General features: G+C 48.3%; 1 protein-coding gene across 1 annotated transcript in view; it reads right to left on the bottom strand.

Annotated features, from left to right (window-relative positions):
• LOC147703391 (uncharacterized) overlaps positions 1–24,081 on the bottom strand; it is a 9,287,842-nt gene that overhangs the window by 5,220,705 nt on the left and 4,043,056 nt on the right. The window contains exon 13 of the mRNA XM_086931832.1: positions 3,527–3,662. Coding sequence (XP_086787958.1) covers positions 3,527–3,662 — 136 coding nt within the window. The remainder of the gene's footprint in view (positions 1–3,526; positions 3,663–24,081) is intronic.

Raw genomic sequence — 24,081 nt, 5'->3', positions numbered from 1 at the left:
GTAATATGTGAGGTCATAAGCAGAGACGTAAGTTATAGCTAGCTGCTGAATTTCACTGGTTCTGTACGAGTGAAATCTGAGCCCAACTATAACGCGCCTTTAACCTTCATTTTTTTCAATGATTTTTTAATGTTTTTAATGCTATTTCCCAACTATAACATCCCTGTAACCTTTGTTTTTTCAGTGAATTTCTACATTTTTTAGTGTAAAGTAAGATGCCCATCGCACTACACGTGGAAAGGTTTTACAAAGGGCCTGGGTTCGGCCCCAACCCAAGGTTGCAGCTACAGCACCCCCTCCTCCTTGCCATCCATTGCCTAAGTCCATGACCCTGCTCCCTCACTACAGCTGTTTGTGGCCGTTGTTCTGCCACTGCCCTTAACAGTTAGCTTGCTGCCCAATCACCTCCTCCCCATCCTCTGTTGTCTGAGTCCATGCAACAGTCCTCTCCCTCCGGCCCTGCATGGTCCGATGTGCTGCTACTGCCCTCCATTTAGCTTGATATTCCAGCTCACTACTCCTGCCCTCCATTGCCTAATTCTTGTCTGTGTGTATGCCCCTGCTCCCTCCTTTTAGTCCACCACATTCCATGGACCTGCCAATGCCCTTCCTATCTACTCAGAGTATTCTGTTGAGAACCACTGACCCTCCCACCTGCCTAGCATGGTCAGATGTCCCTCCTACTTCCACTCTGCCTGTCGAAGTTTGATGCCCACCCCCTCCCTTCTGTCCTCCATGGTCCATTTTGCTGCCACTCCCTTCTGCCCCACATGCTCTGTTGTGCTGCAACTGCTCCTCCTGCCAGCCCTGTGTGGTCTGCTGTGAAGCCACTTCCCCTGCTCTCTTTTCCATGGTCCTTGTGCATGCCCCTGCCCCCTCCCTCTTGTCCTCCATGGCTGTTGTGGAGCCACTAACCCTTCTGCTTGCCATGCATAGTATTCTGTGCTATCACAGCCATGACTGGTCAGCTTGCCGTTAGATACCCCCTCCTACCTTCCCTCCGTTGTCTCTGTGTATTCCATTATTGTCTCACTGTTGCCCTCCATGGTATGTTGTGCTTTCAGTGCCCATCCCGCCTGTCCTCCATGGTCAGCTTGCTGCTCCGGCCCTGCGCTGTGCCCTCCATTGTCCATGTGCAGACCCCTATTCCCTCCCTCCTCGCTTGTCTGTTCCATTATCGTGCTCCAGACCCCTCCCTCCTGCCCTTCATGGTTCGTTATGCTGCAAATGTCCCTTCTGTCTGTCTGGGATGGACAGCTTGCTGCCCTTGTCTCTTTTCCCTCTTCTCTCTGTTGCCTATATGCATGGCCTTGTACCCTCCTTATTGCTTTCCCTGGTTAATTGTGCCGCACTGTCATCCCGCTTGCCCTGTGTGGGGGATTGTGCTGCTGCAACCTTGACGCCTGCCCTTTAAGGTCACTTTTGTGCCCCTGCCTGTGTCCCTCCTGCCCTTTGTGATCCATGTTCAAGTCCTTACCTCATTCCTCCTGCTCTCCGTGATCCAATGTACCTTACTTGCCAACATTTTGAACTTGGTAAGAGGGAGAGTTTGGAAAGAAAACCTGGGGAATTGATTTTTGCCATTGACTTACATTGAAAAAGAGGAGATTATAGGCAGCAGACAGATAAAACACAGCCCTTTTGGGCTTAAAAACATCAGGAGTCTCCTGCCTGAATCAGTTTGTTTGTATGTATGGCTGTACTGCCACTGCCTCTTCCTGCTACCCTCAACTGACTTTTATATTGCCACTGCTTCTCTTGCCTGTACTGCATGGCTGGTTTGTTGTCCCTGCCCTCCATGGTCCATTGTGCTGCAACTACCCCGGTCCAGCGTGGTCAACTTGTTGCTTCTGCACCATTCTCCAGGAGAGGGTTTTATTCCCATAAAACGCATGGTTTGTGTTCTAAACAGCTAAAATGAGGACATATTTTCTGAGTTCTTGAATAGTGACAAACCACTTCTAAATGATTTTTCTATCTTTATGTTTTTTTTTATCCATTTGATTATATGTTATATTTAAAGGAGAGAATGTGGCCTTACGGCCAAAGCTGCACACTTTGCAAGTAGGGAAGCTGGTTCGACTATAGGAGTCAGTTCGAAATCCGGTGATTCTGAGAATATCACTTAATCTCCCCATCCCTAAAACCAAAATGAATGTGTCCTTGTGTAATGTAACTGATTGGTGCTCAAGTTTAGAACACCAATACCTTTGGGTGAAGTAAGCACTATATAAAACCACAAAAAAACTAAAATTTTAAGGGGTTGATTATGATGAGACCCGGAAAGGCTCTGACCAACACGGTTAGAGCCTTCCGGGCTGCATCGTAATCTGCCCCTTTGTTTACTTTCCGATCGCTGCATTACAATGCTGGCAGTTGGAAACTAAACCTGCTGGTCATTCCGACTGGCTTTTCTAGCATGGGTTCCATGCAGGCCTGTCTGAGATGGAAACCATGTCAGAAAGCGTGTTTGGGGGCCCCCCAGCAGGGCCCCCTGGTGTGTGCGGCCTCCGTTTGGGAGCCAAGGGGGCACCTATGGTACCCCCCTGTTGATCCCTGTGGCAGGCACCTTGAGGTACCTGCTACAGGGTGCAGGGATGAACACCACCTCCCATTTCCCTATGGGAGCATGTGGTCGTAATGCACCCTCCCATAGGGAAATGTAGGACCGAGATAGTGTCCCAGGACCGAGATGGTGACGGACGGACTTAAGTCCGTCCAACATCGTAATTAATCCCTTAGTGTTTTACACATTTCTGTCATTAGGCTATACTTGTGCTACATTTGGGTGATATTTGTGCTACATTTGGGTGATATTTGTGCTACATTTGGGCTCTTTTGTCTTTGGTGGCCATCTTGGGAGACTTATTTGTTATGAAGCTCCATAATGTCCTCATTTACTGCGGTATACTCAATAGAAAATGCTTTTAGTTTTTCACTTCAATTCCATCAAGATGGCGTTTAGATACGCCACTCTTTAGGCATAAATTCAGAACGTTAGCACTCTAGTTGCTAATTAGAACACTGTAGTAGTTGCTCATTAGAACACTGTAGTTAAGCTGCCGATCATCAGGGCGTTAACTGTCAGTTTGCTGCTGGTGTTGAACGTGCATGTTTCAGTCTGCATGTCAGAATGTTTTAATGAAATAGAAGTGGAAGAACTTTTGAGAACTCACTTGAAATGTGTCTAATTTTTCTTTCTACAGCACCAACCATAATTTCTATGAGAAACTTAACCCGCTCATTTTTTCCCTTTCTAAATTAAACGTTTTAACTTTTACCATGGCTTCAAGTGTAACAAACCTTTGTCATAAATAAGACTGTTAATATATATATATATATATGGATATATATAAAGATACATATAGATATATAGAAGTATATATGTTACCAATAACATGAAAATATGAAAATGTTTACCTATTATCTGTATGAAGGGTAATTTTTTGCTAATCATGTAAAATAACAATCTGAAAATTAGCAATTACTGATATACTGCATCTAGAACATAACATATGATACTAACCTACTGAGTCCGTATTACTTTTAAAAAACAGAATCCATGTTGTTATATAAATTACGAGAACCTGGCACACCACAATGAAAACTTCCCATCGCTTCACAATCACTGAATCCGGAGGCATTGTTTTCTGCCAAAAAGCCTAAATACAAGCAAAACAGATAGTTATGTTTAACGTCTTTGTGCATCTGAAGAATGAGTTATTTAACTGTAACAGTAGCCATCCAGTTTGCTTATCTCTAATTGGTAGAGTGCCCCGTGGTTTTAGACGGTGTATCTGATAACACTGATTACAATATATGACTGTAGGTCAGCAAGTGTAGTAGTACCAATACAATGCCTATCAAGGTGACACCAGAAAGAATAAAACAAAAATGTCTTTGTGGCTTTCGCAACATTTGTTTCCTTTTAGATGCATGAACACAATGGCATTAAGCATCTGCCAAAATGGCAAGACTTGGCTGTTATTTGTGAATCTGTAAGTGACTCCTCAGTGGGCGAGTGGTTCACAGTAGAAATCCATAGAAAAGTGCATTCCACAAGCAAAATGATCTCTAGGGACAGTGGGAGCTCAAGCCTTAGACCTATGTTTTGGCAAAGAAAATCAGTTTATAAAAGATGCAGTTAAATCATTTTTATAAAAGATGGTGTTTCCAGAGCATGGTGTAAGGTGAGGAGGTTATGTATTCTGTATAGGAGTTTGGGAAGAGAGTTTTAGTTTCTGAAAATAGGGAGTGAAGCTTTTGGTCTTTGCTGTGAATATGAGCAATTTGGAGTTGTCAGAAATGAGGTTGTAGACATCATCAACACATTCATCCAGCATCCATTATTACTGAGTAAGGTCACATAGAACCTCATTTTTAGGTCTCGACCTCTGTAAATGCGCTTGCGCATTGCAGATGTCGAGATCTATAGAAGTTGAAACAAACTCTTTGAACAAGCGGATTCCAAGCAGATTCCATGCAGTTCATGTGATCTATTGAAGCATGACGCTTCGCCATCGCGCGCTTGGCCTCACTCACACCCCATCCCCATATGCTCTTTTTCCCTCCCACTCGCTCGCTCCCCCGTCCCCCCACCAGGCTCTTGAAGTGCGACGCTTCGCCAGTGCTTCCCTCCCACTCGCTCACTCCCCTGCTCCCCCGGCCCCCACCCCAATCAAACTTGTTTTCATTTCGCGCCGTTCTCCATCAATCGTCACACACTGTTCTACCTTCCTGTCTGCATTTCACAGCCTTTGTGAACATCTACGAGATACTAGTAAAAAAAATATATATATATTAGCTGGTGACTTCAGCATTCACTTGGACAAAGTTAGTTTGCTCACAAAAGACTTCCTTTTACTAATCGACTCCTTCAGCTTCACCCAGCATTCAAAAGGTCAGCGAGACCCGCGTGCACTTTAAACACCATCTGCCGCCTCGTAAGACTTCAGAGGAATCCACATTAAACACCATCTGCCGCCTCGTAGACTTCGGAGGAATCCGTCTCATGACGGCCCCTGCCCCTCCCCCACTACAGAGCGCGTCTCTTAGGCGTGCTTTCACTTTCACGGCAGCGAGGCCGTGTCTCTTTCATGTTCTTTTCCTGTTGTGCGTCCTTGCTCTTATGCCTTGCTCTTATTCTTTCGTTTACCTCTACCCAGTTCACTTTTCACTTTCTCATCCCTTTTACGATTTCCCCCCTTTAGTTTGGTGCACTCGACCCTACCCATCAGCTACCAGAGCTTTGCAACGGCTTTCCGTCTGTTTCACGGCACATACATTCCCTTTTGCCTCCCTCCTTGACACCCCAGCTGCTTTGCCACCCCCTCCCTTCCTGCTGGCATTCACCCCTCCCTTCTCGCCCAGTTTTTGCAGCGCCCGCAGTTACATCTAAGCACCATGTTTAAAAATGAAGAGGCATGATTCAGACTTTTTTTCTTTCACAGGCGAGGCACGTGGGTTTATGCGTGCGTGTCACAGATCCAAATCAAGGAAGTGCTGTCTCAGGCATTTAACCTTTCGAGGTCAGTTAAAGCAACGCCACACGTTTAGTCGACAATAGTTAGGTTTGTAATGAGAAAAAGGAATCTGCCAAATTTTCTGCAGCAAGCACTGTTAAAAACACCGGTATTATTTTTTTACGTGGTTGCTTTTCTGTCCGGTTCTTCGCATTTCTAATTTTACAAATAGTTGTCAATTTTGTCCGATGCCGACCAAACCTAACATCACGACGGGCTGCTTCTAGTGGGAGATTTGTGGTTGTTCAGAGCTCCCTTCCCGTTACGCTCCTTCCATGGTCCCTTACACGGATCCCGCTCAGTCTGTCCCGGGCCTCGTACAGATAGAGCGAGTAGAGTGACTTACATCCTGCAGGCAATCATCGTGGGGACGGCCCGCGACATTGGCGAAGTGCGCGCCCCGCAAACATGTTATCCGCAGGCCCATTGTATTACATGGCCAGACCCGCCAGTTCACCCCATCCCTGCTCCAAGTCAAGTCAAGTCAATGAATTTATATAGCGCGCTACATACCCAGAGGGTCTCAAGGCGCTTGAAAAAGGGTGGGGAATTACTTGTCAAATATCCACGTTTTAAGTTGCTTTCTGAATGCTAGGTGGTTCTGAGTAAGGCGAAGGTGAGTGGGAAGTGAGTTCCAGGTTTTAGCTGCCAGGTAGGAGAAGGATCTACCTCCCATGGTGGTTTTGTTGATGCGAGGTACAGTGGCAAGGGCTTGGTTGGATGATCGTAGCCCGCGGGAGGGGGTGTAGAAGGACAGTCGTGTGTTGAGGCATTCGGGTCCAATTTCGTAGAGTGCTTTGTGTGCGTGGGTTAGGAGGCGGAAAGTAATCCTCTTATTGACGGGGAGCCAGTGGAGGTTTTTCAGGTGACCAGAGATGTGTTCTTTACACGGGATGTCCAATATGAGCCTGGCTGAGGCGTTCTGGATGCGTTGGAGTTTTTTCTGGAGTTTGGCGGTGGTACCGGCGTAGAGGGTGTTTCCGTAGTCCAGTCGGCTCGTGACCAGAGCGTGGGTGACTGTTTTTCTAGTTTCGGTGGGGATCCAGCGAAATGTTTTTTTGAGCATGCGAAGAATGTTGAAGCAAGATGAAGAAACGGCGTTGACTTGTCTGTTCATCGAGAGTGATGAATCCAGGATGACGCCCAGGTTCCGTGCGTGGTCCGTCGGGATGGGTGCTTTTCCAAGGGCCTCTGGCCACCAAGAGTCATCCCAGGCGGAGGGGGAGGTGCCTAGAATGAGGACTTCTGTTTTGTCTGAGTTCAGTTTCAGACGGCTGTGCTTCATCCATTCGGCTACTTCTTTCATTCCTTCGTGTAAGTTGGTTTTGGCAGTGTTAGGGTCTCTGGTGAGTGATAGGATCAGTTGAGTGTCGTCGGCGTAGGAGATGATGTTGAGGTTGTGTCGGCGTGCGATGACCGCGAGGGGGCTCATGTATACGTTGAAGAGGGTGGGGCTGAGAGAGGATCCTTGTGGTACGCCGCAGATGACTTCAGTGGCCTCTGACTTGAATGGTGGAAGGCGGACTCTCTGGGTTCTTCCGGTGAGGAACGAGGTGATCCATTCCAGTGCTTTTCCCTGGATTCCGACGTTTCTGAGGCGTTGTAAAAGGGTGCTATGACAGACCGTGTCGAAGGCTGCGGAGAGGTCGAGGAGGATGAGGGCGACTGTGTCTCCATTGTCCAGTAGAGTTCGAATGTCGTCTGTTGCTGCGATGAGGGCGGTTTCAGTGCTGTGCTTGGCTCGGAAGCCGGATTGTGAGGAGTCGAGGGATTTGTTGGTTTCGAGGAATGCGGCGAGCTGGTTGTTGACCGCTTTCTCGATGACTTTGGCCGGGAATGGAAGGAGTGAGATAGGGCGGTAGTTTTGGAGTTCGGTGGGGTCAGCTGTGGGTTTCTTCAGGAGGGCGCTGAGTTCGGCATGTTTCCAGCTTTCTGGGAAGGTTGCGGAGTTGAAGGAGCAGTTGATGACGTCTCGGAGGTGTGGTGCTATAATGGAGTCTGCTTTGTTAAAGATGTGGTGAGGGCATGGGTCTGTGGGGGATCCTGAGTGGATAGAGTTCATCAGACGGATGGTGTCCTCCGTGGAGATTGGCTTCCAGTCATTGAGGATGTTCAGGGGGGGTGGGGGTCCTACAGGGGGTTGGGTGGGTTGGTCTATGGGACGGTTGTCGAAGCTGTTGTGGATGTCTGCAATTTTGTTGTGGAAGAAAGAGGCTAGAGAGTCGCAGAGGGCTTGAGAGGGGGTGATGTCATTAGAGTTGACTGAGGGGTTGGAAAATTCCTTGACGATGTTGAATAATTCCTTGCTGTTGTGGGCGTTGTTATCTAGTCGGTCCTTGAAAGCGGCTTTCTTGGCATTCCGGATAAGTTGGTGGTGTATGCGGGTGGCGTTTTTGAAGGCGTCCTTGGTGATGGTGGTAGGGTCTTTTTTCCAGGCCTTCTCAAGGGAGCGACAGAGTTTCTTGGATTTCTTAAGATCATCGTTGAACCAGGAGGCCTTCTTGCTGCCTAGTTTGATTTGTCGTTTTTTCAATGGGGCTAGGATGTCGGCGCTGTTGGATAACCATTGGGTGAGGTTAGTGGCTGCTTGGTCTGGATTAGAGGAGTGGGCTGGGGGGTTTTGAAGAAGCGATGAGGAGATCTGGTCGATGGTGATTTTGTTCCAGTTTCTTTGCAGAGTGGGTTGGGGGTGGTTGTTGGATGTGGGCTTGTTGTAGGTAAAGTGAACGCAGCTGTGGTCAGTCCAGAGGAGAGCTGTGGTGTGGCTGAAGGAGACATGTTTGCTGGAGGTGAAGATAGGGTCGAGTGTGTGACCTGCGATGTGGGTGGGGGTAGTGACAAGTTGTTTAAGTCCGAAAGCTGTCACAAAGCTGTCTGCGAGTTTGGCACTGCACCGTAACCTATTGGAGTTCACATCTGTTCCAAGTTTATAATGCGCTAAATTTGAAGATTGTCATTTACTTTGTCAATTATTTTATTCACTTTAGGATGACAAGTAGTTATTTTTATCGATTTTAAGCACGCCTAATATATTTTGTCCTACTAATAGAAAGTGCATTTATTTTTGTGTTTCTATATCATTGCTGTACAAAATGTGCAATTTTATTTTACATTGATATTTTATCAGGGTCCTTTGCATGTATTGCCTTAATGCTTCATAAAGCATTAAATATCGAACACAACATACTCCTGTTGACCTTTACACCAGCAATGGGTACTTATTATTTATAGATCACAATTACCACCCAAGCAAGTTTGCAATCTTAGTCCTGTATTGCCTTTTGATTTATTAGTATTGTGTGGGATGAATAATCCAGACTGAATGCTGGGAGTCCCTCTGACGAAAGGGACTAGTGTAGAGAAACGTATGAGTGATATAAAGTGTGTCTGATAAGACGTTCGGACGAACTATGACGTGAGAGCTTATTTTTTTTCTTCACTGGACGCAGTGTAATCTTTAGAGTGTTTGCATTTTTTGGGGGGTCATTTTCAATAACTGGGCAGCCCTCACAACCTCTGCCTCTGCAGCAGACAAAGGCGCTAGCTCTATTCCGTTTGCAGCCAGTGCTCCTGCTCAACACCCACCTTCGTCACTTTGAGGCTTGCAGCTTTGCCATAGACGAGGGGGAGGAGCAAAAGGAAGGATCTGTGAACTTCCCCAGCCCCCAATATAATAACTCTACATGGGGGGAAAAAGTTGTGTCTTTGTTTAAATAGCGCTTCTGTTTTAAGTTGATCCTCATTAATTGCTTGTTTATCTCCCTGTTCTCTTCTGCTGTGCTGATCGACTGCTCTCTTCCACACACATCCTTTTGTAACCGCACACACACATACATATAACCACGCACACACACACATACAACCACACACATACAACCAGACACAAACAAACACACAACCACACCACACACACAATCTCACACACACACACAACTACACACAACCACACACACAACCCCACACACAAACACACATCACCCCACACACAACCACACACAACCACACACACAACCACACACTCAACTACACACTCAACTACACACTCAACCACAAACACAACCACACACACAACGACAACCACACACACAACCACACACACACACAACCACACTCAACCACACACACAACCACACAGCCACACATACAACCACACCCACACAACCATACACACACAAACACACCCAACCACACACACAACCACACGCAACCACACCCAACCACACAAACAACCACACCCAACTACACACACACAACCACAAACGCACACACAACCACACACACACACAACCACACACATCTATCTATCGCCTTCACTCTATCTATCTATCGCCCTCACTCTATGTCCCTCACTCTATCTATCGCCCTCACTCTATCTATCTATCGCCCTCACTCTATTACCTTCACTGTATCTATCTATCGCCCTCACTCTATCGATCTCACTCTATCTATCTATCGCCTCACTCTATCTATCTATCGCCCTCACTCTAGCTATCTATCGCCCTACCTCGATCTATCTATCGCACCACCACAGCATCACTCAGGGGCACCACAGGTTCACTCAGGGGCACCACAACATCACTATCCGCTACCACAGCATCACTGAACGCTACAGCATCACTCGTCGCCGCCACAACATCACTCAGCGCCACCACCGTATCAATCTGTGCAACCATTCAACAACAACTGGTTCAAATATGTTCTCTCAATGTTTCAAGCTTTATTACAAATGTCACATAAAGATGTTAATATTTAACTTCTGTTCTTGGATTTTCATCACAATAAAATACACTGAGAATAATCTTCACAAAAGTTATTTACAAAAGTTTAAGCTACTGCCATTATAAATTACAATAACTTTTATTTAAGTATTAATTACTTAATAAAATTAAAAGCCATTGTTATTTGTAATATCAATAAATCTAAGTCACGTAAATACAAAACATGTTGCATTACAAATGCTATAGGTGTTACATTTGCAAAAAATAAAAGTATTGGCATTGTAAATGACAAAGCTATTAATTTTGCTATTTTCAAAACTAACACATAAATTTGGCATTTACAAGACCAATAGCTCAAACTTTCCTAATGTGAGACCTATTGCATTGCAAATGCTTGTTTGCGCTGTTGCAGTGCTCTGTAAGGTAGACAGTGGGAAATTGGACACAATATCAAATTGTAAATACAGAGTGAGAGAAATATCAGAAAAAAATATTGCGATAATAAAATACTGTGATTAGAAATATCGTTGTTAAAAATATTGTTGTTGATGATATTGTTTTGAATGATATACTTGCAAAAAATATTGTCATAAAAAATATTTTTTATGTGTTTTAGTTCATATATTAATTTTATGTGTTAATATTGTTTCTATAATTGTTACTATATATTTCTGCATTTCGCCACCATCTCCGAGCACCATGATGTAAATATACAGACGTTCGTGCTTGTGGGACATGCGCATGAGTGCACTGAAGTAATGAAACACTTGCAACAAACTACATGTGATGCTTTAAAGGAGCTTCGCTCTTCGGCATGTCCAAAAGAGTACGAAAATAAACAGGAAGATCAAAGGTCACCCACTCTGACAGGTGTGAAATGGAGGGTGCCTGCTCAGAAATTGTCTAACTGGTCAGGGGAAAAAACTGTTCAGTACATACACCATATGTTGGGATGAATAAAAAGTGCATCGGCCGTAAAGCATGTGTGTGGCACTGAGGCTGAGAAACAAATGAAGAAGGAAATTACTGGACCTGGCATCACAAGACGTGATATCAGATCTTAAGCCCTCACATATATGTTTAGCAGGTGTATCATGAGTACTTTTAAGCACATTTCGAGTATACTTGCAAATCCTCCTGATTTAGGCAGAAGATTCACACTTTTGTACGCTACACATAAAACAATATTACATTTTGTCAGCATTCAGCTTTCTATAGTCATAGTGCTTTAAAAAAAATAGTGATATTTAAATTATTACAACGCCTCCTCAAGGGTAATAAGCGTATATAAATGCAATTTATTTTGTGCAAATACTGGGAAAGATCAACACATCTGACGTTCTAACAGTGCATGCATATCTCCTAAACAGAGCCTGAACAAAGTGAAAAGCTGCCTCTCCGCAATTTATTTTGTGCAAATACTGGGAAAGATCCACACATCTGACGTTCTAACAGTGCATGCATATCTTCTAAACAGAGCCTGAACAAAGTGAAAAGCTGCCTCTCCTAAGTATGTGTGAAGTGCTAACAAGGTGCAAGCCTTTGTTTCCCCTCTTGCATTTGTATCAGGTGTGAGGCTCCTGACAGCTGCCAGCCAGGAAACTCCAGCAAAAGGAGGCTTGATGACCCCTGAGTCTCGGGCCTTTGTTATGGCCAAGTATCCCAGCAGGAGTCAGAAATAGGAGAGCCCCATCCCTGCCTGCACGTTGTTGTCATCGAAAGCAGCCAACAATAGTGCAGGCGCTGCTGAAAACGTCCTAAAGCATACACAATAGGTCGGTAAGCGTCAGCGCCAGCCCTGTTCGCTCGACCTAAAAAGAGCTCTGGCCAGGCTACTGACTGCTTCCTCCGCTCCTGGTCTCTGACACCAGAAGAATGGGATTGGATTCAGGAGTTCTTTTCACTTGTTAATTAGCTGTTGAACCTCACATACCGCAGACTATTTTGCAGTTGGTTGAGAAACGCTGGCCAATAGCTCCTAGCTGCACGTCCCCACCTTCCGTCAGTGGGGGGGGTGCCTGACTCTCTTCACTTCATGTCTTTGCCTGGCCCTTCCAGGGAGTGGGCAATTTGACCTGCCTGAATTGGATCGGTACAGAGCTGGGCACAAGTCCTAAAAAAAGAATTTGCTGGACGCTGTCACCGGAAGTGACGTCACAAAAGGTGACTTGCACCAGAGGGCTCATTGCCTCCCCCAGCTCACCCCTTAGATGCGATTGCATCTGAGAAGTCAGCACATGAGCAGCGTGCTGTGAGCTCCGAGCTCCTTGTCCCACAGAGGCCAAAGAGTGAAGTCCAGCTGTTTGGAATGGGGGACGGCATCCACCCGGTAAAATAAGTGGGGGGACGCCATCCACCCGCGTGGTACCCCGACTCGAGCCCTGGTGCAGAGAAGTAAAGGTTTCAGTGAAGCAGTAATGATGTTGCGCCTGACTGAAGGTGTTCTTTGGGTTCCCTACAAGCAGATGAGCATGTGCAAATTATTAGCTGAGCCACTCGGGCTTTTCCAAGCATCTATGGTGACGTCATTCCAACAGGCCACACCCCCCAGTTACCGCGCAACCTGCTCCACCCCCTGTGTTTGAGACGCCGTCACAGCTCTACTGACTGTCACAGACTACCAATCCACTTGACCTCTGCACTGAAAGACATTGCGGCGGCTCCTCCCACACACCCACCCCATGGCCAAGGCTAGCCTGGATTGGATACTATGAGCTGGAGCAGACCATCTGCAAGGGCAACTTAACCGTAGCAAGCACAGTTGCAGGGGAAGCATTTGTTCAAGATCAGTCTTGATGCAGACTGATTTGAAGATGTCTGTATGGTATAGTGCTCTTATTGTTATTAGATTATTTTTTTAACGAAACGCTTTAATACTGCACTTCAAGCGCTAACTGTTTACCTCACTGAGTCATCGGGAAACGCCAGTTCACCTGCAGTCACATTCTAAGGATGGTGGAAACGCCTCATAACTGGTGATGAGGCAGAGTGGAGCTCTGTGGAATATCACCAAGTTTTTTTGGAACTCCACGGAATTCGGCCTAGTGCAGCTCTCCGAGCTCTGCACTCCCCATATTATTTATTTGATTGATTATTAACTAATTAATTGTGTAATAATCATATATTTGAATTATATTTGAGGTGTGGGCTGCTGGGTTTGTAGGGGTATAGGGTGGGAAGTTAAGCAATAATATATCACCAATTAATTATGAATTTATTAATGACTAAATTGACTATTAATTATGTAAATTATGTAATACTGATATATTTGTGTTCTATTTTAGTTGCGGGTTGCTAGGTTTGTTAGGGTATAGGGTGGGAAGTTAAGTAATGATAAAGAAATAATCATTATTAATGTATGATTAAATATTTAATTGATCATTATGTACATTTTGTAATCATATATTTTTTTGATAATCAAGTTTATTGAAATTTTAAGGCACAAATTCATAATGGCATCACAGTCAAGCAGAATCACATATTGTACATACATGTGTAGAGCGACAAAGATCGACAAATCAAATAGCAGGGTAAATTCATACAGAGGGTTAACACAGAAGACAAGCAACCCGTATCCACTCCTCAAGAGCACAGATTGAACCATTAGCCCCATATCTTTTGGAAAAGTTCAGGGCAGCCCCAGGCTTCGAAGAGGGGCTTCTCCTGAGACCCACACCAGTCCACCTCCGCCTCTGCACAGTGGGGGGTTTGGCCTGGGACCACAGCACCGCTATGTCTCGCTTCGCCACTGCCACCGCTGTCCCGAGGAAACGCTTGTCGGCCCAAGAGCTGTCCAGACATCGAACACTCCCAAAATCAGGCGCAAAGGGTCATGGGGAATGGTCCCCCCCAGGGTCTGTGAGAGCTCCAATTCCACAGCCGCCCAGAATGGAGCCAGGGTAGGGCACTGCCCACCATATTAAAGAAATCCGCGAGGGCATGGTTGCAATGCCCACAGGCCGGGGAAGGGGGCAGTTGAGCTTTATGTAGGCACTCCGGGATAAGATAAGCTCCATGCAAGTCGTAAAGTTGGACTAAACGCAGCATCGACAAGTTTGTCAGGGTCTTAGGGACCATAAGGGCATCCCTCCAATCCGCCTCCTCCAAGGGACCCAGCCAACCCTCCCAACGGACTCGCAACGTGTCTAAGGTCGCAGGGGTATTGTCCACAAGGGAATGGTATATCGGGGAGACCCCGCCCCTGCCTAGATTCCCCATCATCATCTGGGCCTCAAAGGGACTAAACTCGGGGAGGGAGGATGGAGAGGGTAGGTGCACCCCAGGGCATGCCAAAGCTGCAGGTATTTGTAGAAGTGTGAGGGGTGGAGAGAGTTGTGATGCTGCAGGTCGGCGAAGGTTCTGATATGGTTCCCCACCCAAACGTCCCCAAGGAGCGAGATCCCTATGCAGTCCCATCGGTGGAAGTCCCGTAAGGATGAGGTCTCCTGCAGCCATACACCACACCAAAGGGCAGTCTGTCTGGTAAGTGTCCGATCCCACCTCCTGTGGCGCAAGGCGGTTTGCCAAGCCAGGAGGACCGACCGATGGGGGGCAGGTCTCGCGGCAAGGGGTTCCATACAAATAGGCCTGGAGTCGCGGAAAGTCCATCGCCTGAAGTTCCACTTGGTACGCCGGGTCGGACCAGCCGCCCGTGAACCAGCCGTGAACCACAATAAGTTTTATGGCAAGGTAGTAGAGATGAAGGTTGGTGACTCCCATACCTCCGTCATAAGGAGGTATTCAGCAGTGTGCCAAGGATTTCCGCGATCTCCAGTCCCCCACAAAAAACGGGTAAGAACACCGTCAAATTCGCTGAACCAGGTTGCCGGTAGGTGAAAAGAAATATTCTGCAGAATGTACAAGAAACGGGGGAGGACCATCATTTTGAAAAGGGCACTTAGGCCAAGGGGGTTAAGGGGAAGAGACTGCCACTTCTTAAGGTCCGCCCTGGCCTTGGTGAGCAGAGGTGGGATGTTCAAGGCCCACTCAAGCTCTGGAAGCAAGACAACACAAATCCCCTTGTAATCAAATTTTAGTTATATTTTAGGTGTGAGCTGCTAGGTTTGTAGGGATTTTAGGTGGGAAAGTAATTAAGTAATCATTTTTTAACAATTAATGACTAATGAATATTAAACTATTACATTGATTATCAATTATGCAAATTGTGTTATATTTATGGATTTTAGTTATGTTTTAGGTATGTGTTGCTAGGTTTGTGGGGATATAGGCTGACAAGTTAATTAAGTAATATTTAAGTATTTTTTTTTATTGAAAGTTAACCCCTTTGGTGCTTATGGCGAGCTGGACTCGTCATGGCACAGAGTAGCCGTGTGCTCATGACGAGTCCAGCTCATCATGACACCCACCCACAAGGGAAGCGCTGGCGCTCTCCCCGTGGGCGACCGATCCGGGTTTTTTACCCTGCCCCCCCGCCCCCACCCTCTGCATCATCAATGACGTTAGCAAGCGAGACGCACTGACGTCATAGGATGCATAGAACATTCAGAGATGTAGGAAAGACACATGATGTATAAACATACATTCAGCGGTGTAAGGAACAAGGCACATGACGCATCAAAACACATTCAGAGGTGCAGGAGAAACACATGATGCATAAACACACATTCAGAGGTGTAAGAACAAGGCACATGACGCATCTAAAACACATTCAGAGGTGCAGTACAGGAGAACACATGACGCATAAACAACACATTCAGAGGTGTAAGAACAAGGCACATGACGCATCTAAAACACATTCAGAGGTGCAGCAAAGAACAATTCGCAGAAATTACATTAGCCTGAACTCATAACTATACCTAGGCCAACTGGCCTTGTTGGGGCTAGGACGCCCTGTGTCCCAAAGTAAGGGGGGCCTAAACGTAGCAGCTGCCCACTAAGTGCTGGGCAGATGGAGATGGTGGGGCCAACGTGGGAGCCTCTCAGGATCTGAACAACAACTGTGGCGCCTGGAGCCTCTCGGGGCTCGAAGAACCAATGGTGCGCCGTGAGCCTCTCTGGGCTCGACAACAAAGATGCCGGGTCTGAGCCTCGCACGCTCAGAAGAACAAACGCCCCCTGCAACGTAGGAGCCCCGCTCGGGGGCTCGAAAGCAAAGATATGATCCCTGAGCCTTGCAGGCTCGTAAAACAACTATGCCGCCTTTGAGCCTCTCGGGGCTCTTCAACAAATATGCCCCCGGAGCCCTTCAGGCTCTCTCACAAATGGGGCCTCACTGGGGGAGCAGCCCGCTGCCTGCGGGCCGCTCTACCCTCACAATGCCCCCATACGGACATTTGTACTGCTGGAGGAGGGGGGTGGGCACCGGCAATGTGCCCCGACGCCCCCGTCTGCCGTAACCACGGAGCCCCACTCACCGGGACTCCTGTTGCGGCCGGTCTCTGCTTCGCCGCCAGCCTACTCTCGCTCTCCGGTGCTCTCCCTCGCTCTAGGGAGCCCCGGGGGGAACCGGCGTCTTCATTTTGGGGCAATGCAGGAGTGCGGAGTAGGCTCCCGCCGCTTCCTGCTTCCTCTCGCTCCCTGGCGGGGGCGAGACGTGGGAATCTCCTCGGGCCGGCAGCCAAACACGGCGCGGCCCGGGGAGGAGGTCACGAGTGGTCCCGGGCCAGCGGCGGTGAACTCGGGGGTCGAAATAAGTAAATACGGAATAAAGCGAGGTGGGCACTCGCTGGGGGTCCAGAAACCTTCAACTAAATGGGCCAAATGCCGGGTGGGCACCGGCTGAGATCAACAGCGCTCCCAAGCGCTAGCAGGAAATAAAGCGCTCCCAAGCTCTAGTAGCCAATACAAGGCTCTCAGGCGCTAGAAGGGCACAAGGCTGCAGATGTCCCAAAAGTCCAGGGACAAGGTAGAAAAATGCAAAAAGGACGATAGGGGGGCAAGGCGGGGCCAGGGGCCAGCACAAAGTCCTTCCATGGTCCAGGACAGAAGTTGTACAGGGGGTGGGCAGGGCCCAGAGAGGCAAGCCTTTCCCTGGGCCCCAGCAGCAGCATGCCCCTGGTAGATTCGAGTTGGAAACAAGAACATTTGACAAGAGGTCACAGCCTCCTTTTATACAGAGAAATCCTTTGTCTAAAGGTGCAGGGTAGGGGAAGAACCAATCTCAGCTGGTCTGGGAGCACCCTTGATGTGCTCAGCCCCTCACTCTATTCACTGGCAGGGCTAGGGACATTAGATGCACCACAGGGGGTGGAGCCAGCATTGTGTGGGAAAAGCCCAGCCCTATTCAGGACCCAGGTGCACTCCTCCCCAGCCATCAGCATGCTAATCTCCATACTCACCACCGGGCAGACCCATCCAGACTCCTGGAGCCAGGTTCACCAGCCAGCTCCAGCCAATCACGTGCCAGCACACTCACTGCACAGACAGTCACACTTCTAGAAGTGGCACTTCAATATTAGACACAAACATGCTGCATACATCATTGCGCAGCATTCAATCACACGAGTCCGCACATACCAAACTCGAGCCTGCACACCCCACGCATCAGGAACTACCTGGGACAATTACATTCTCAATGCATTCCTACGGGAGGGCAGGCCTATCACACCACACGCACTCAGAGTGCGCACGCACTTTCCACTGGGACACAGTGAAAGTGTGCAGAAACCTAGAATCGCCATCCCTAGGTCACATGTAAAAAGCAAAAAGTTTGGGGGGTGAACCTGCCAGAAGGGCCAAGTCCAACACAACCCCCTTCCAGCCAAAACGCAGGGTAGGCCAATCACCACTGTGATGGACTTCCCTGCTTTGGGCAATAGAACACGGACGCAGGCCCGCACTGCAGGGACACCCTCCTGTTCTACGCCACGTTGATTCATAAGACAAGCACATACTTAAAAAAAAAACAGGCCCAACTAGGCTACCCCACTGGTACTCCTTAATTGTCCACGGCTAGGACCAGGCCCTAGGCCACCCAGATACCACTGGTCCCTGCCAATCCACAGAGTGGGGGGTAGTAACCCCTAGCGTATACTAGCCACTCTCCACTCCCATTCTCAGTGTAGTTCCAAACTACCTCTGATCCTTCAACCTAGGGTCCGCACCCTCAGGCTGACCAGAGGTCACGGGCAAGAATGCCCCACCCTACCTCTACTTCTGAAGCACCCTCCAGAACATAACTCTCCCACCTGGAGTCTACATTCACCGGATGCACAGTGGTCAGACTCCCTCTGACCCCCTTCCAGAATTCTCCACACTCCCAACTGGAGTGGTACTGCCAGACACCAGAACTACTGAAACCCTGTTTACTGATGTTCCACGTTCTTCAAACACTCTGGGAGATCATCCTCAAATTACCTATTGGTACAGCCTAGGCCCCCGACCTGACGTTCCCTTCAGAAACATTCCAGGCCCTGACACTGGGTTTCGGGCACCTGGAGACACGTAGTCCCACCCACTCCTTCTCCTCTTGAGACAGGACGTGAGCCCCTGCACCAAGACCTAGCTGGGCTACATTGAACCTCTTCTACCACACTGGGCTGGAAGACACCTCAGCCACTCCTTTTGGAATCACTCCATCCCCTATGTCTCTCTCCTCCCAGAACCTTACCAACTCCAAAATGCTGTCTCTAAACAGACCACAGAAATCAAAAGCAGGCTCCACTTCTGCAGACGTTCTTGGGAAAAGTTCAACACACACGACTTAGGTATTTGAGCAAAACAAGAGCACACAAGTATTCAGCAAGCTCCCCATCCAGAGAACTCACACCATTCATCCACACACCCCCCTCCCCAGACTGGTAAGGCAGTTTCTACCACCATTGATTTCTTAACCTGACCACACGTGACACAGGTACCATTACTCCAGGAAAAGGGACAGGGAACAAACACACTGGACACATTTTCGCTGCCACCACTGGATCCCACCCTTCTGGTGAATCCAGAAAACACATTTCAACTGAAATGACATTTTTAGCAAACTTAAAAACAATAATCCCCTTTCATGTGACTATCTAAAAATGCAGAGTTTTGTAGTGGGGCCAGTTGTCGCTGTGGTACTGTGCAAACATAAGTCCAAATCCCACCGCTAGCCAACAATGTTAGAAATGGGATTTTTAGTTGGCTAGGGCTTGCGCCAAAGCCAGGCAGAAACCACCATTCCTAAGGTAGGGTAAGGAAGTCACCCGCCAAAGACAACCCCTGCTCACCCTCTTGGTAGCTTGGCACGAGCAGTCAGGCTTATCTCAGAGGCGATGTGTAAAGCATTTGCGCACGTACCCACCAGCAACAACATCCAAGGCCCCCCACAAAAGGAACTCCATACAAGGTATATGTAAAAATAGCCTTTGAATTGCAAAACAGATTAGATAGAAACACAAACTTTACAATGTGCCAACAGGCACGGGCAGAATTTACAGGGGAGTATGTACAGGACAGGGCCACAGACACCACTGTCAGGAATATGCACTTAGTAGTACTAGCACTTAGAACATTTAACAATCAGAAGCTTCACACATGATGCATAGAACATTCAGAGGTGTAGGAAAGACACATGATGTATAAACATACATTCAGCGGTGTAAGGAACCAGGCACATGACGCATCAAAACACATTCAGAGGTGCAGGAGAAACACATGATACATAAACACACATTCATAGGTGTAAGAACAAGGCACATGACGCATCTAAAACACATTCAGAGGTGCAGTACAGGAGAACACATGATGCATAAACAACACATTCAGAGGTGTAAGAACAAGGCACATGACGCATCTAAAACACATTCAGAGGTGAAGCAAAGAACAATTCGCAGAAATTACATTAGCCTGAACTCATAACTATACCTAGGCCAACTGGCCTTGTTGGGGCTGGGACGCCCTGTGTCCCAAAGTCAGGGGGGCCTAAATGTAGCAGCTGCCCACTAAGTGCTGGGACGCTGGTGATGATGGGGCCAACGTGGGAGCCTCTCAGGCTCTGAACAACAAATGTGGTGCCTGGAGCCTCTCGGGGCTCGAAGAACCAATGGGGCGCCGTGAGCCTCTCTGGGCTTGACAACAAAGATGCCGGGTCTGAGCCTCGCAGGCTCGGAAGAACAAATGCCCCCTGCAATGTAGGAGCCCCGCTCGGGGGCTCGAAAGCAAAGATATGCTCCCTGAGCCTCGCAGGCTCGTAAAACAACTATGCCGCCTTTGAGCCTCTTGGGGCTCTTTAACAAATATGTCCCCGGAGCCCTTCAGGCTCTCTCACAAATGGGGCCTCACTGGGGGAGCGGCCCGCTGCCTGCGGGCCGCTCTACCCTCACAATGCCCCCATATGGACGTTTGAACTGCTGGAGGAGGGGGGCGGGCACCGGCAATGTGCCCCGACGCCCCCCTCTGCCATAACCAGGGAGCCCCACTCACCGGGACTCCAGATGCGGCCGGTATCTGCTTCGCCGCCGGCCTCCTCTCGATCTCCGGGGCTCTCCCTCGCTCTAGGGAGCCCCGGGGGGGAACCGGCGTCTTCATTTTGGGGCAATGCAGGAGTGCGGAGTAGGCTCCCGCCGCTTCCTGCTTCGTCTCGCTCCCCGGCGGGGGCTCAACATGGGAATCTCCTCGGGCCGGCAGCCAATCACGGCGCAGCCCGGGGAAAGACGTCACTGAGGAATCCTGGGCCGGCAGCCAATTCCAGCGCAGCCCGGGGAGGACGTCACGAGGGGTCCCGGGCCAGCGGCGGTGAACTCGGGGGTCGAAATAAGTAAATATGGAATAAAGCGAGGTGGGCACTCGCTGGGGGTCCAGAAACCTTCAACTAAATGGGGCAAATGCCGGGTGGGCACCGGCTGAGATCAACAGCGCTCCCAAGCGCTAGCAGGAAATAAAGCGCTCCCAAGCGCTAGGAGACAATACAGCACTCCAAGGCGCTAGAAGGGCACAAGGTAAAGCGCTCTCAGGTGCCAGCAGGCTGCAGATGTCCCAAAAGTCCAGGGACAAGGTAGAAAAATGCAAAAAGGATGATAGGGGGCAAGGTGGGGCCAGGGGCCAGCACAAAGTCCTTCCAGGGTCCAGGACAGCAGTAGTCCAGGGGCTGGGCAGGGCCCAGGGAGGCAAGCCTTCTCCTGGGCCCAAGCAGCAGCATGCCCCTGGTAGATTCGAATTGGAAACAAGAACATTTGACAAGAGGTCACAGCCTCCTTTTATACAGAGAATCCTTTGTCTAAAGGTGCAGGGTAGGGGAAGAACCAGTTGCAGCTAGTCTGGGAGCACCCTTGATGTGCTCAGCCCCTCACTCTATTCACTGGCAGGGCTAGGGACATTAGATGCACCACAGGGGGCGGAGCCAGCATTGTGTGGGGAAAGCCCAGCCCTATTCAGGACCCAGGTGCATTCCTCCCCAGCCATCAGCATGCTAATCTCCACACTCACCACCGGGCAGACCCATCCAGACTCCTGGAGCCAGGCTCACCAGCCAGCTCCAGCCAATCACGTGCCAGCACACTCACTGCACAGACAGGCACACTTCTAGAAGTGGCACTTCCATATTAGACACAAACATGCTGCATACATCTTTGCGCAGCATTCATTCACACGAGTCCGCACATACCAAACTCGAGCCTGCACACCCCAAGCATCAGGAACTACCAGGGACACATACATTCCCCATGCATTCCTATGGGAGGGCAGGCCTACCACACCACAAGCACTCAGAGTGTGCACGCACTTTCCACTGGGACACAGTGAAAGTGCGCAGAAACCTAGAATCACCATCCCTACGTCACACGTAAAAAGCAAAAAGTTCATGGGTGAACATGCCAGAAGGGCCAAGTCCAAGAGGTGGTAATGCCCCCTTTGCTCCCCCTTTGTGACAGCCTGTGCCCGGCCAACAAAAGGAGAACACTTTTGAAAGAACAAGATGGAGTCAGGGAAAAAAAGAACACAGGGGACTCTAGGAAAAATAAAATTGAGGATGCTGGTGTAGAGGGAGTGTGAAACGGACAGGGTTGTTTACTGCTCTGCAACCTGAGTGATTACACCAATATAAACAACTGCAGGCAAATCTAGCAGATGCACGAGCATTACGCCGTAACTGGCTTATTTACAAGCCTCGTGCGCCACCAGTGCGTCTCTTTTTCTCCTATTAAAAGTGATGCACCAGCGTCCCAAGGGGCTTGTGAAAGATGCACACATACCCACCGACGCTGGTACTTGGGCCTTCCACACAAGTGAGGCACCATTTTTATTGGGAGTCCTGCGGGAACGCTGTGTGGTAGGAAATTTGTGTGAGCTCAGTGATGCCATACTTTCCTACATAAAAATGTGTGAAAAAAGTGATTTTTCTCAGCTAAAATTGAGGTTTGAAAGGTATTCTAGGCAGGGAAACGTTGGGAGATCCACACAAGCCATACGTCCCTAGAAGCCCCCGGGTGTCTAGTTTTCAGAAATGTGTGGGTTTGGTAGGTTTCCCTAGATGGCCACCGAGCACGGGTCCAATAACCCAGGTGACCCCCCTTTCAAAACCAGGTGGTTTTGAGAAAGGCAATTTTGATGTCACCTCACTACGTATTGGGCCCTTGCCTGTAGCAGGTACTTGGGCCTCCCACACAAGTGAGGCACCATTTTTATTGGAAGACCTGGGGGAACACTGGGTGGCAGGAAATTTGTGTGAGCCCTGTAATGCCACACAAAAATGTGTAAAAAAAGTGATTTTTCTCAGCTAAAATTGAGGTTTGCAGGGGATTCTGGGTAAGTAAACCTAAGGGGATCCATGCAAACCATACCTCTCTGGAAGCCCCTGGGTTTCTAGTTTCAGAAATGTGTGGGTTTGATAGGTTTCCCTATATAGCGGCCGAGCACGGGGCCAAAATCCCAGTTGACCCGCCTTGCAAAATCAGGTGATTTTGAGATAGGCAATTTTGATGTTGCCTCACTACGTTTTGGGCCCTTGCCTGTCGTGGGTACTTGGGCCTCCTACACAAGAGAGGCACCATTTTTTTGGGGAGACCTGGGGGAACGCTGGGTGGTAGGAAATTCCCACAAATGTGTGAAAAAGTGATTTTTTTCAGCTAAAATTGAGGTTTACAGGGTATGTTGAGTACAGAAACGTTGGGGGATGCACGCAAGCCATACCTCCCTGTAAGCCCCCGGGTGTCAGGTTTTCAGAAATGTGTGGGTTTGGTAGGTTTCTCTAGATGGACGCTGAGCATGGGGCCAAAAACCCAGGTGACCCCCCTTGCAAAACTAGGAGGTTTTTAGATAGGCAAATTTGATGTCGCCTCACTATGTTTTGGGCCCTTGCCTGTCGCGGGTACTTGGGTCTCCCACACAAGTGAGGCACCATTTTTATCGGGAGACCTGGGGGAATGCTGGGTGGTTGGAAATTTGTGTGAGCCCGGTGATGCCACACATAAATGTGTAAAAAAAGTGATTTTCTTCAGCTAAAATTGAGGTTTGCAGGGGATTCTGGGTAAGGAAACATTTGGGATTCACACAAGCCATACCTCCTTTTAAGCCCACGAGTGTCTAGTTTTCAGAAATGTGTGCGTTTTTTCCCTAGATGACCGCTGAGCACGGGGCCAAAAACCCAGGTAACCCCCTTGCAAAACCAGGTGGTTTGCAATTTTTTTATTTTATTTTTTATTTAAAAAAATATTTTTATTGGTATTTACTTGTTACAAAAATACAATGTCACATATAACAAGTATCACGTTTTTGGGACATTCACATAGGGCAAAGCGGTTTGCGGCAGTGACTGTGTTCGATTGTGGATGAGTGATTGATCTTACAGTCTAGGCTTGTCTGCCCCACAGTCTTGCGCTCATATGACACTAAACATGTAGGTTATTGCAATTGGGCGTGTATCAAGTTGGTACATAAAACGTAAAACAAAACATAAAAGAGTTTGG

The sequence above is a fragment of the Lissotriton vulgaris genome, chromosome 7 (genome assembly GCF_964263255.1).
Source record: "Lissotriton vulgaris chromosome 7, aLisVul1.2, whole genome shotgun sequence".
Classification (NCBI taxonomy): domain Eukaryota; kingdom Metazoa; phylum Chordata; class Amphibia; order Caudata; family Salamandridae; genus Lissotriton; species Lissotriton vulgaris.
Note: the sequence above shows the minus strand (reverse complement) of the source record. Positions and strands in the feature narration are given on the sequence as shown.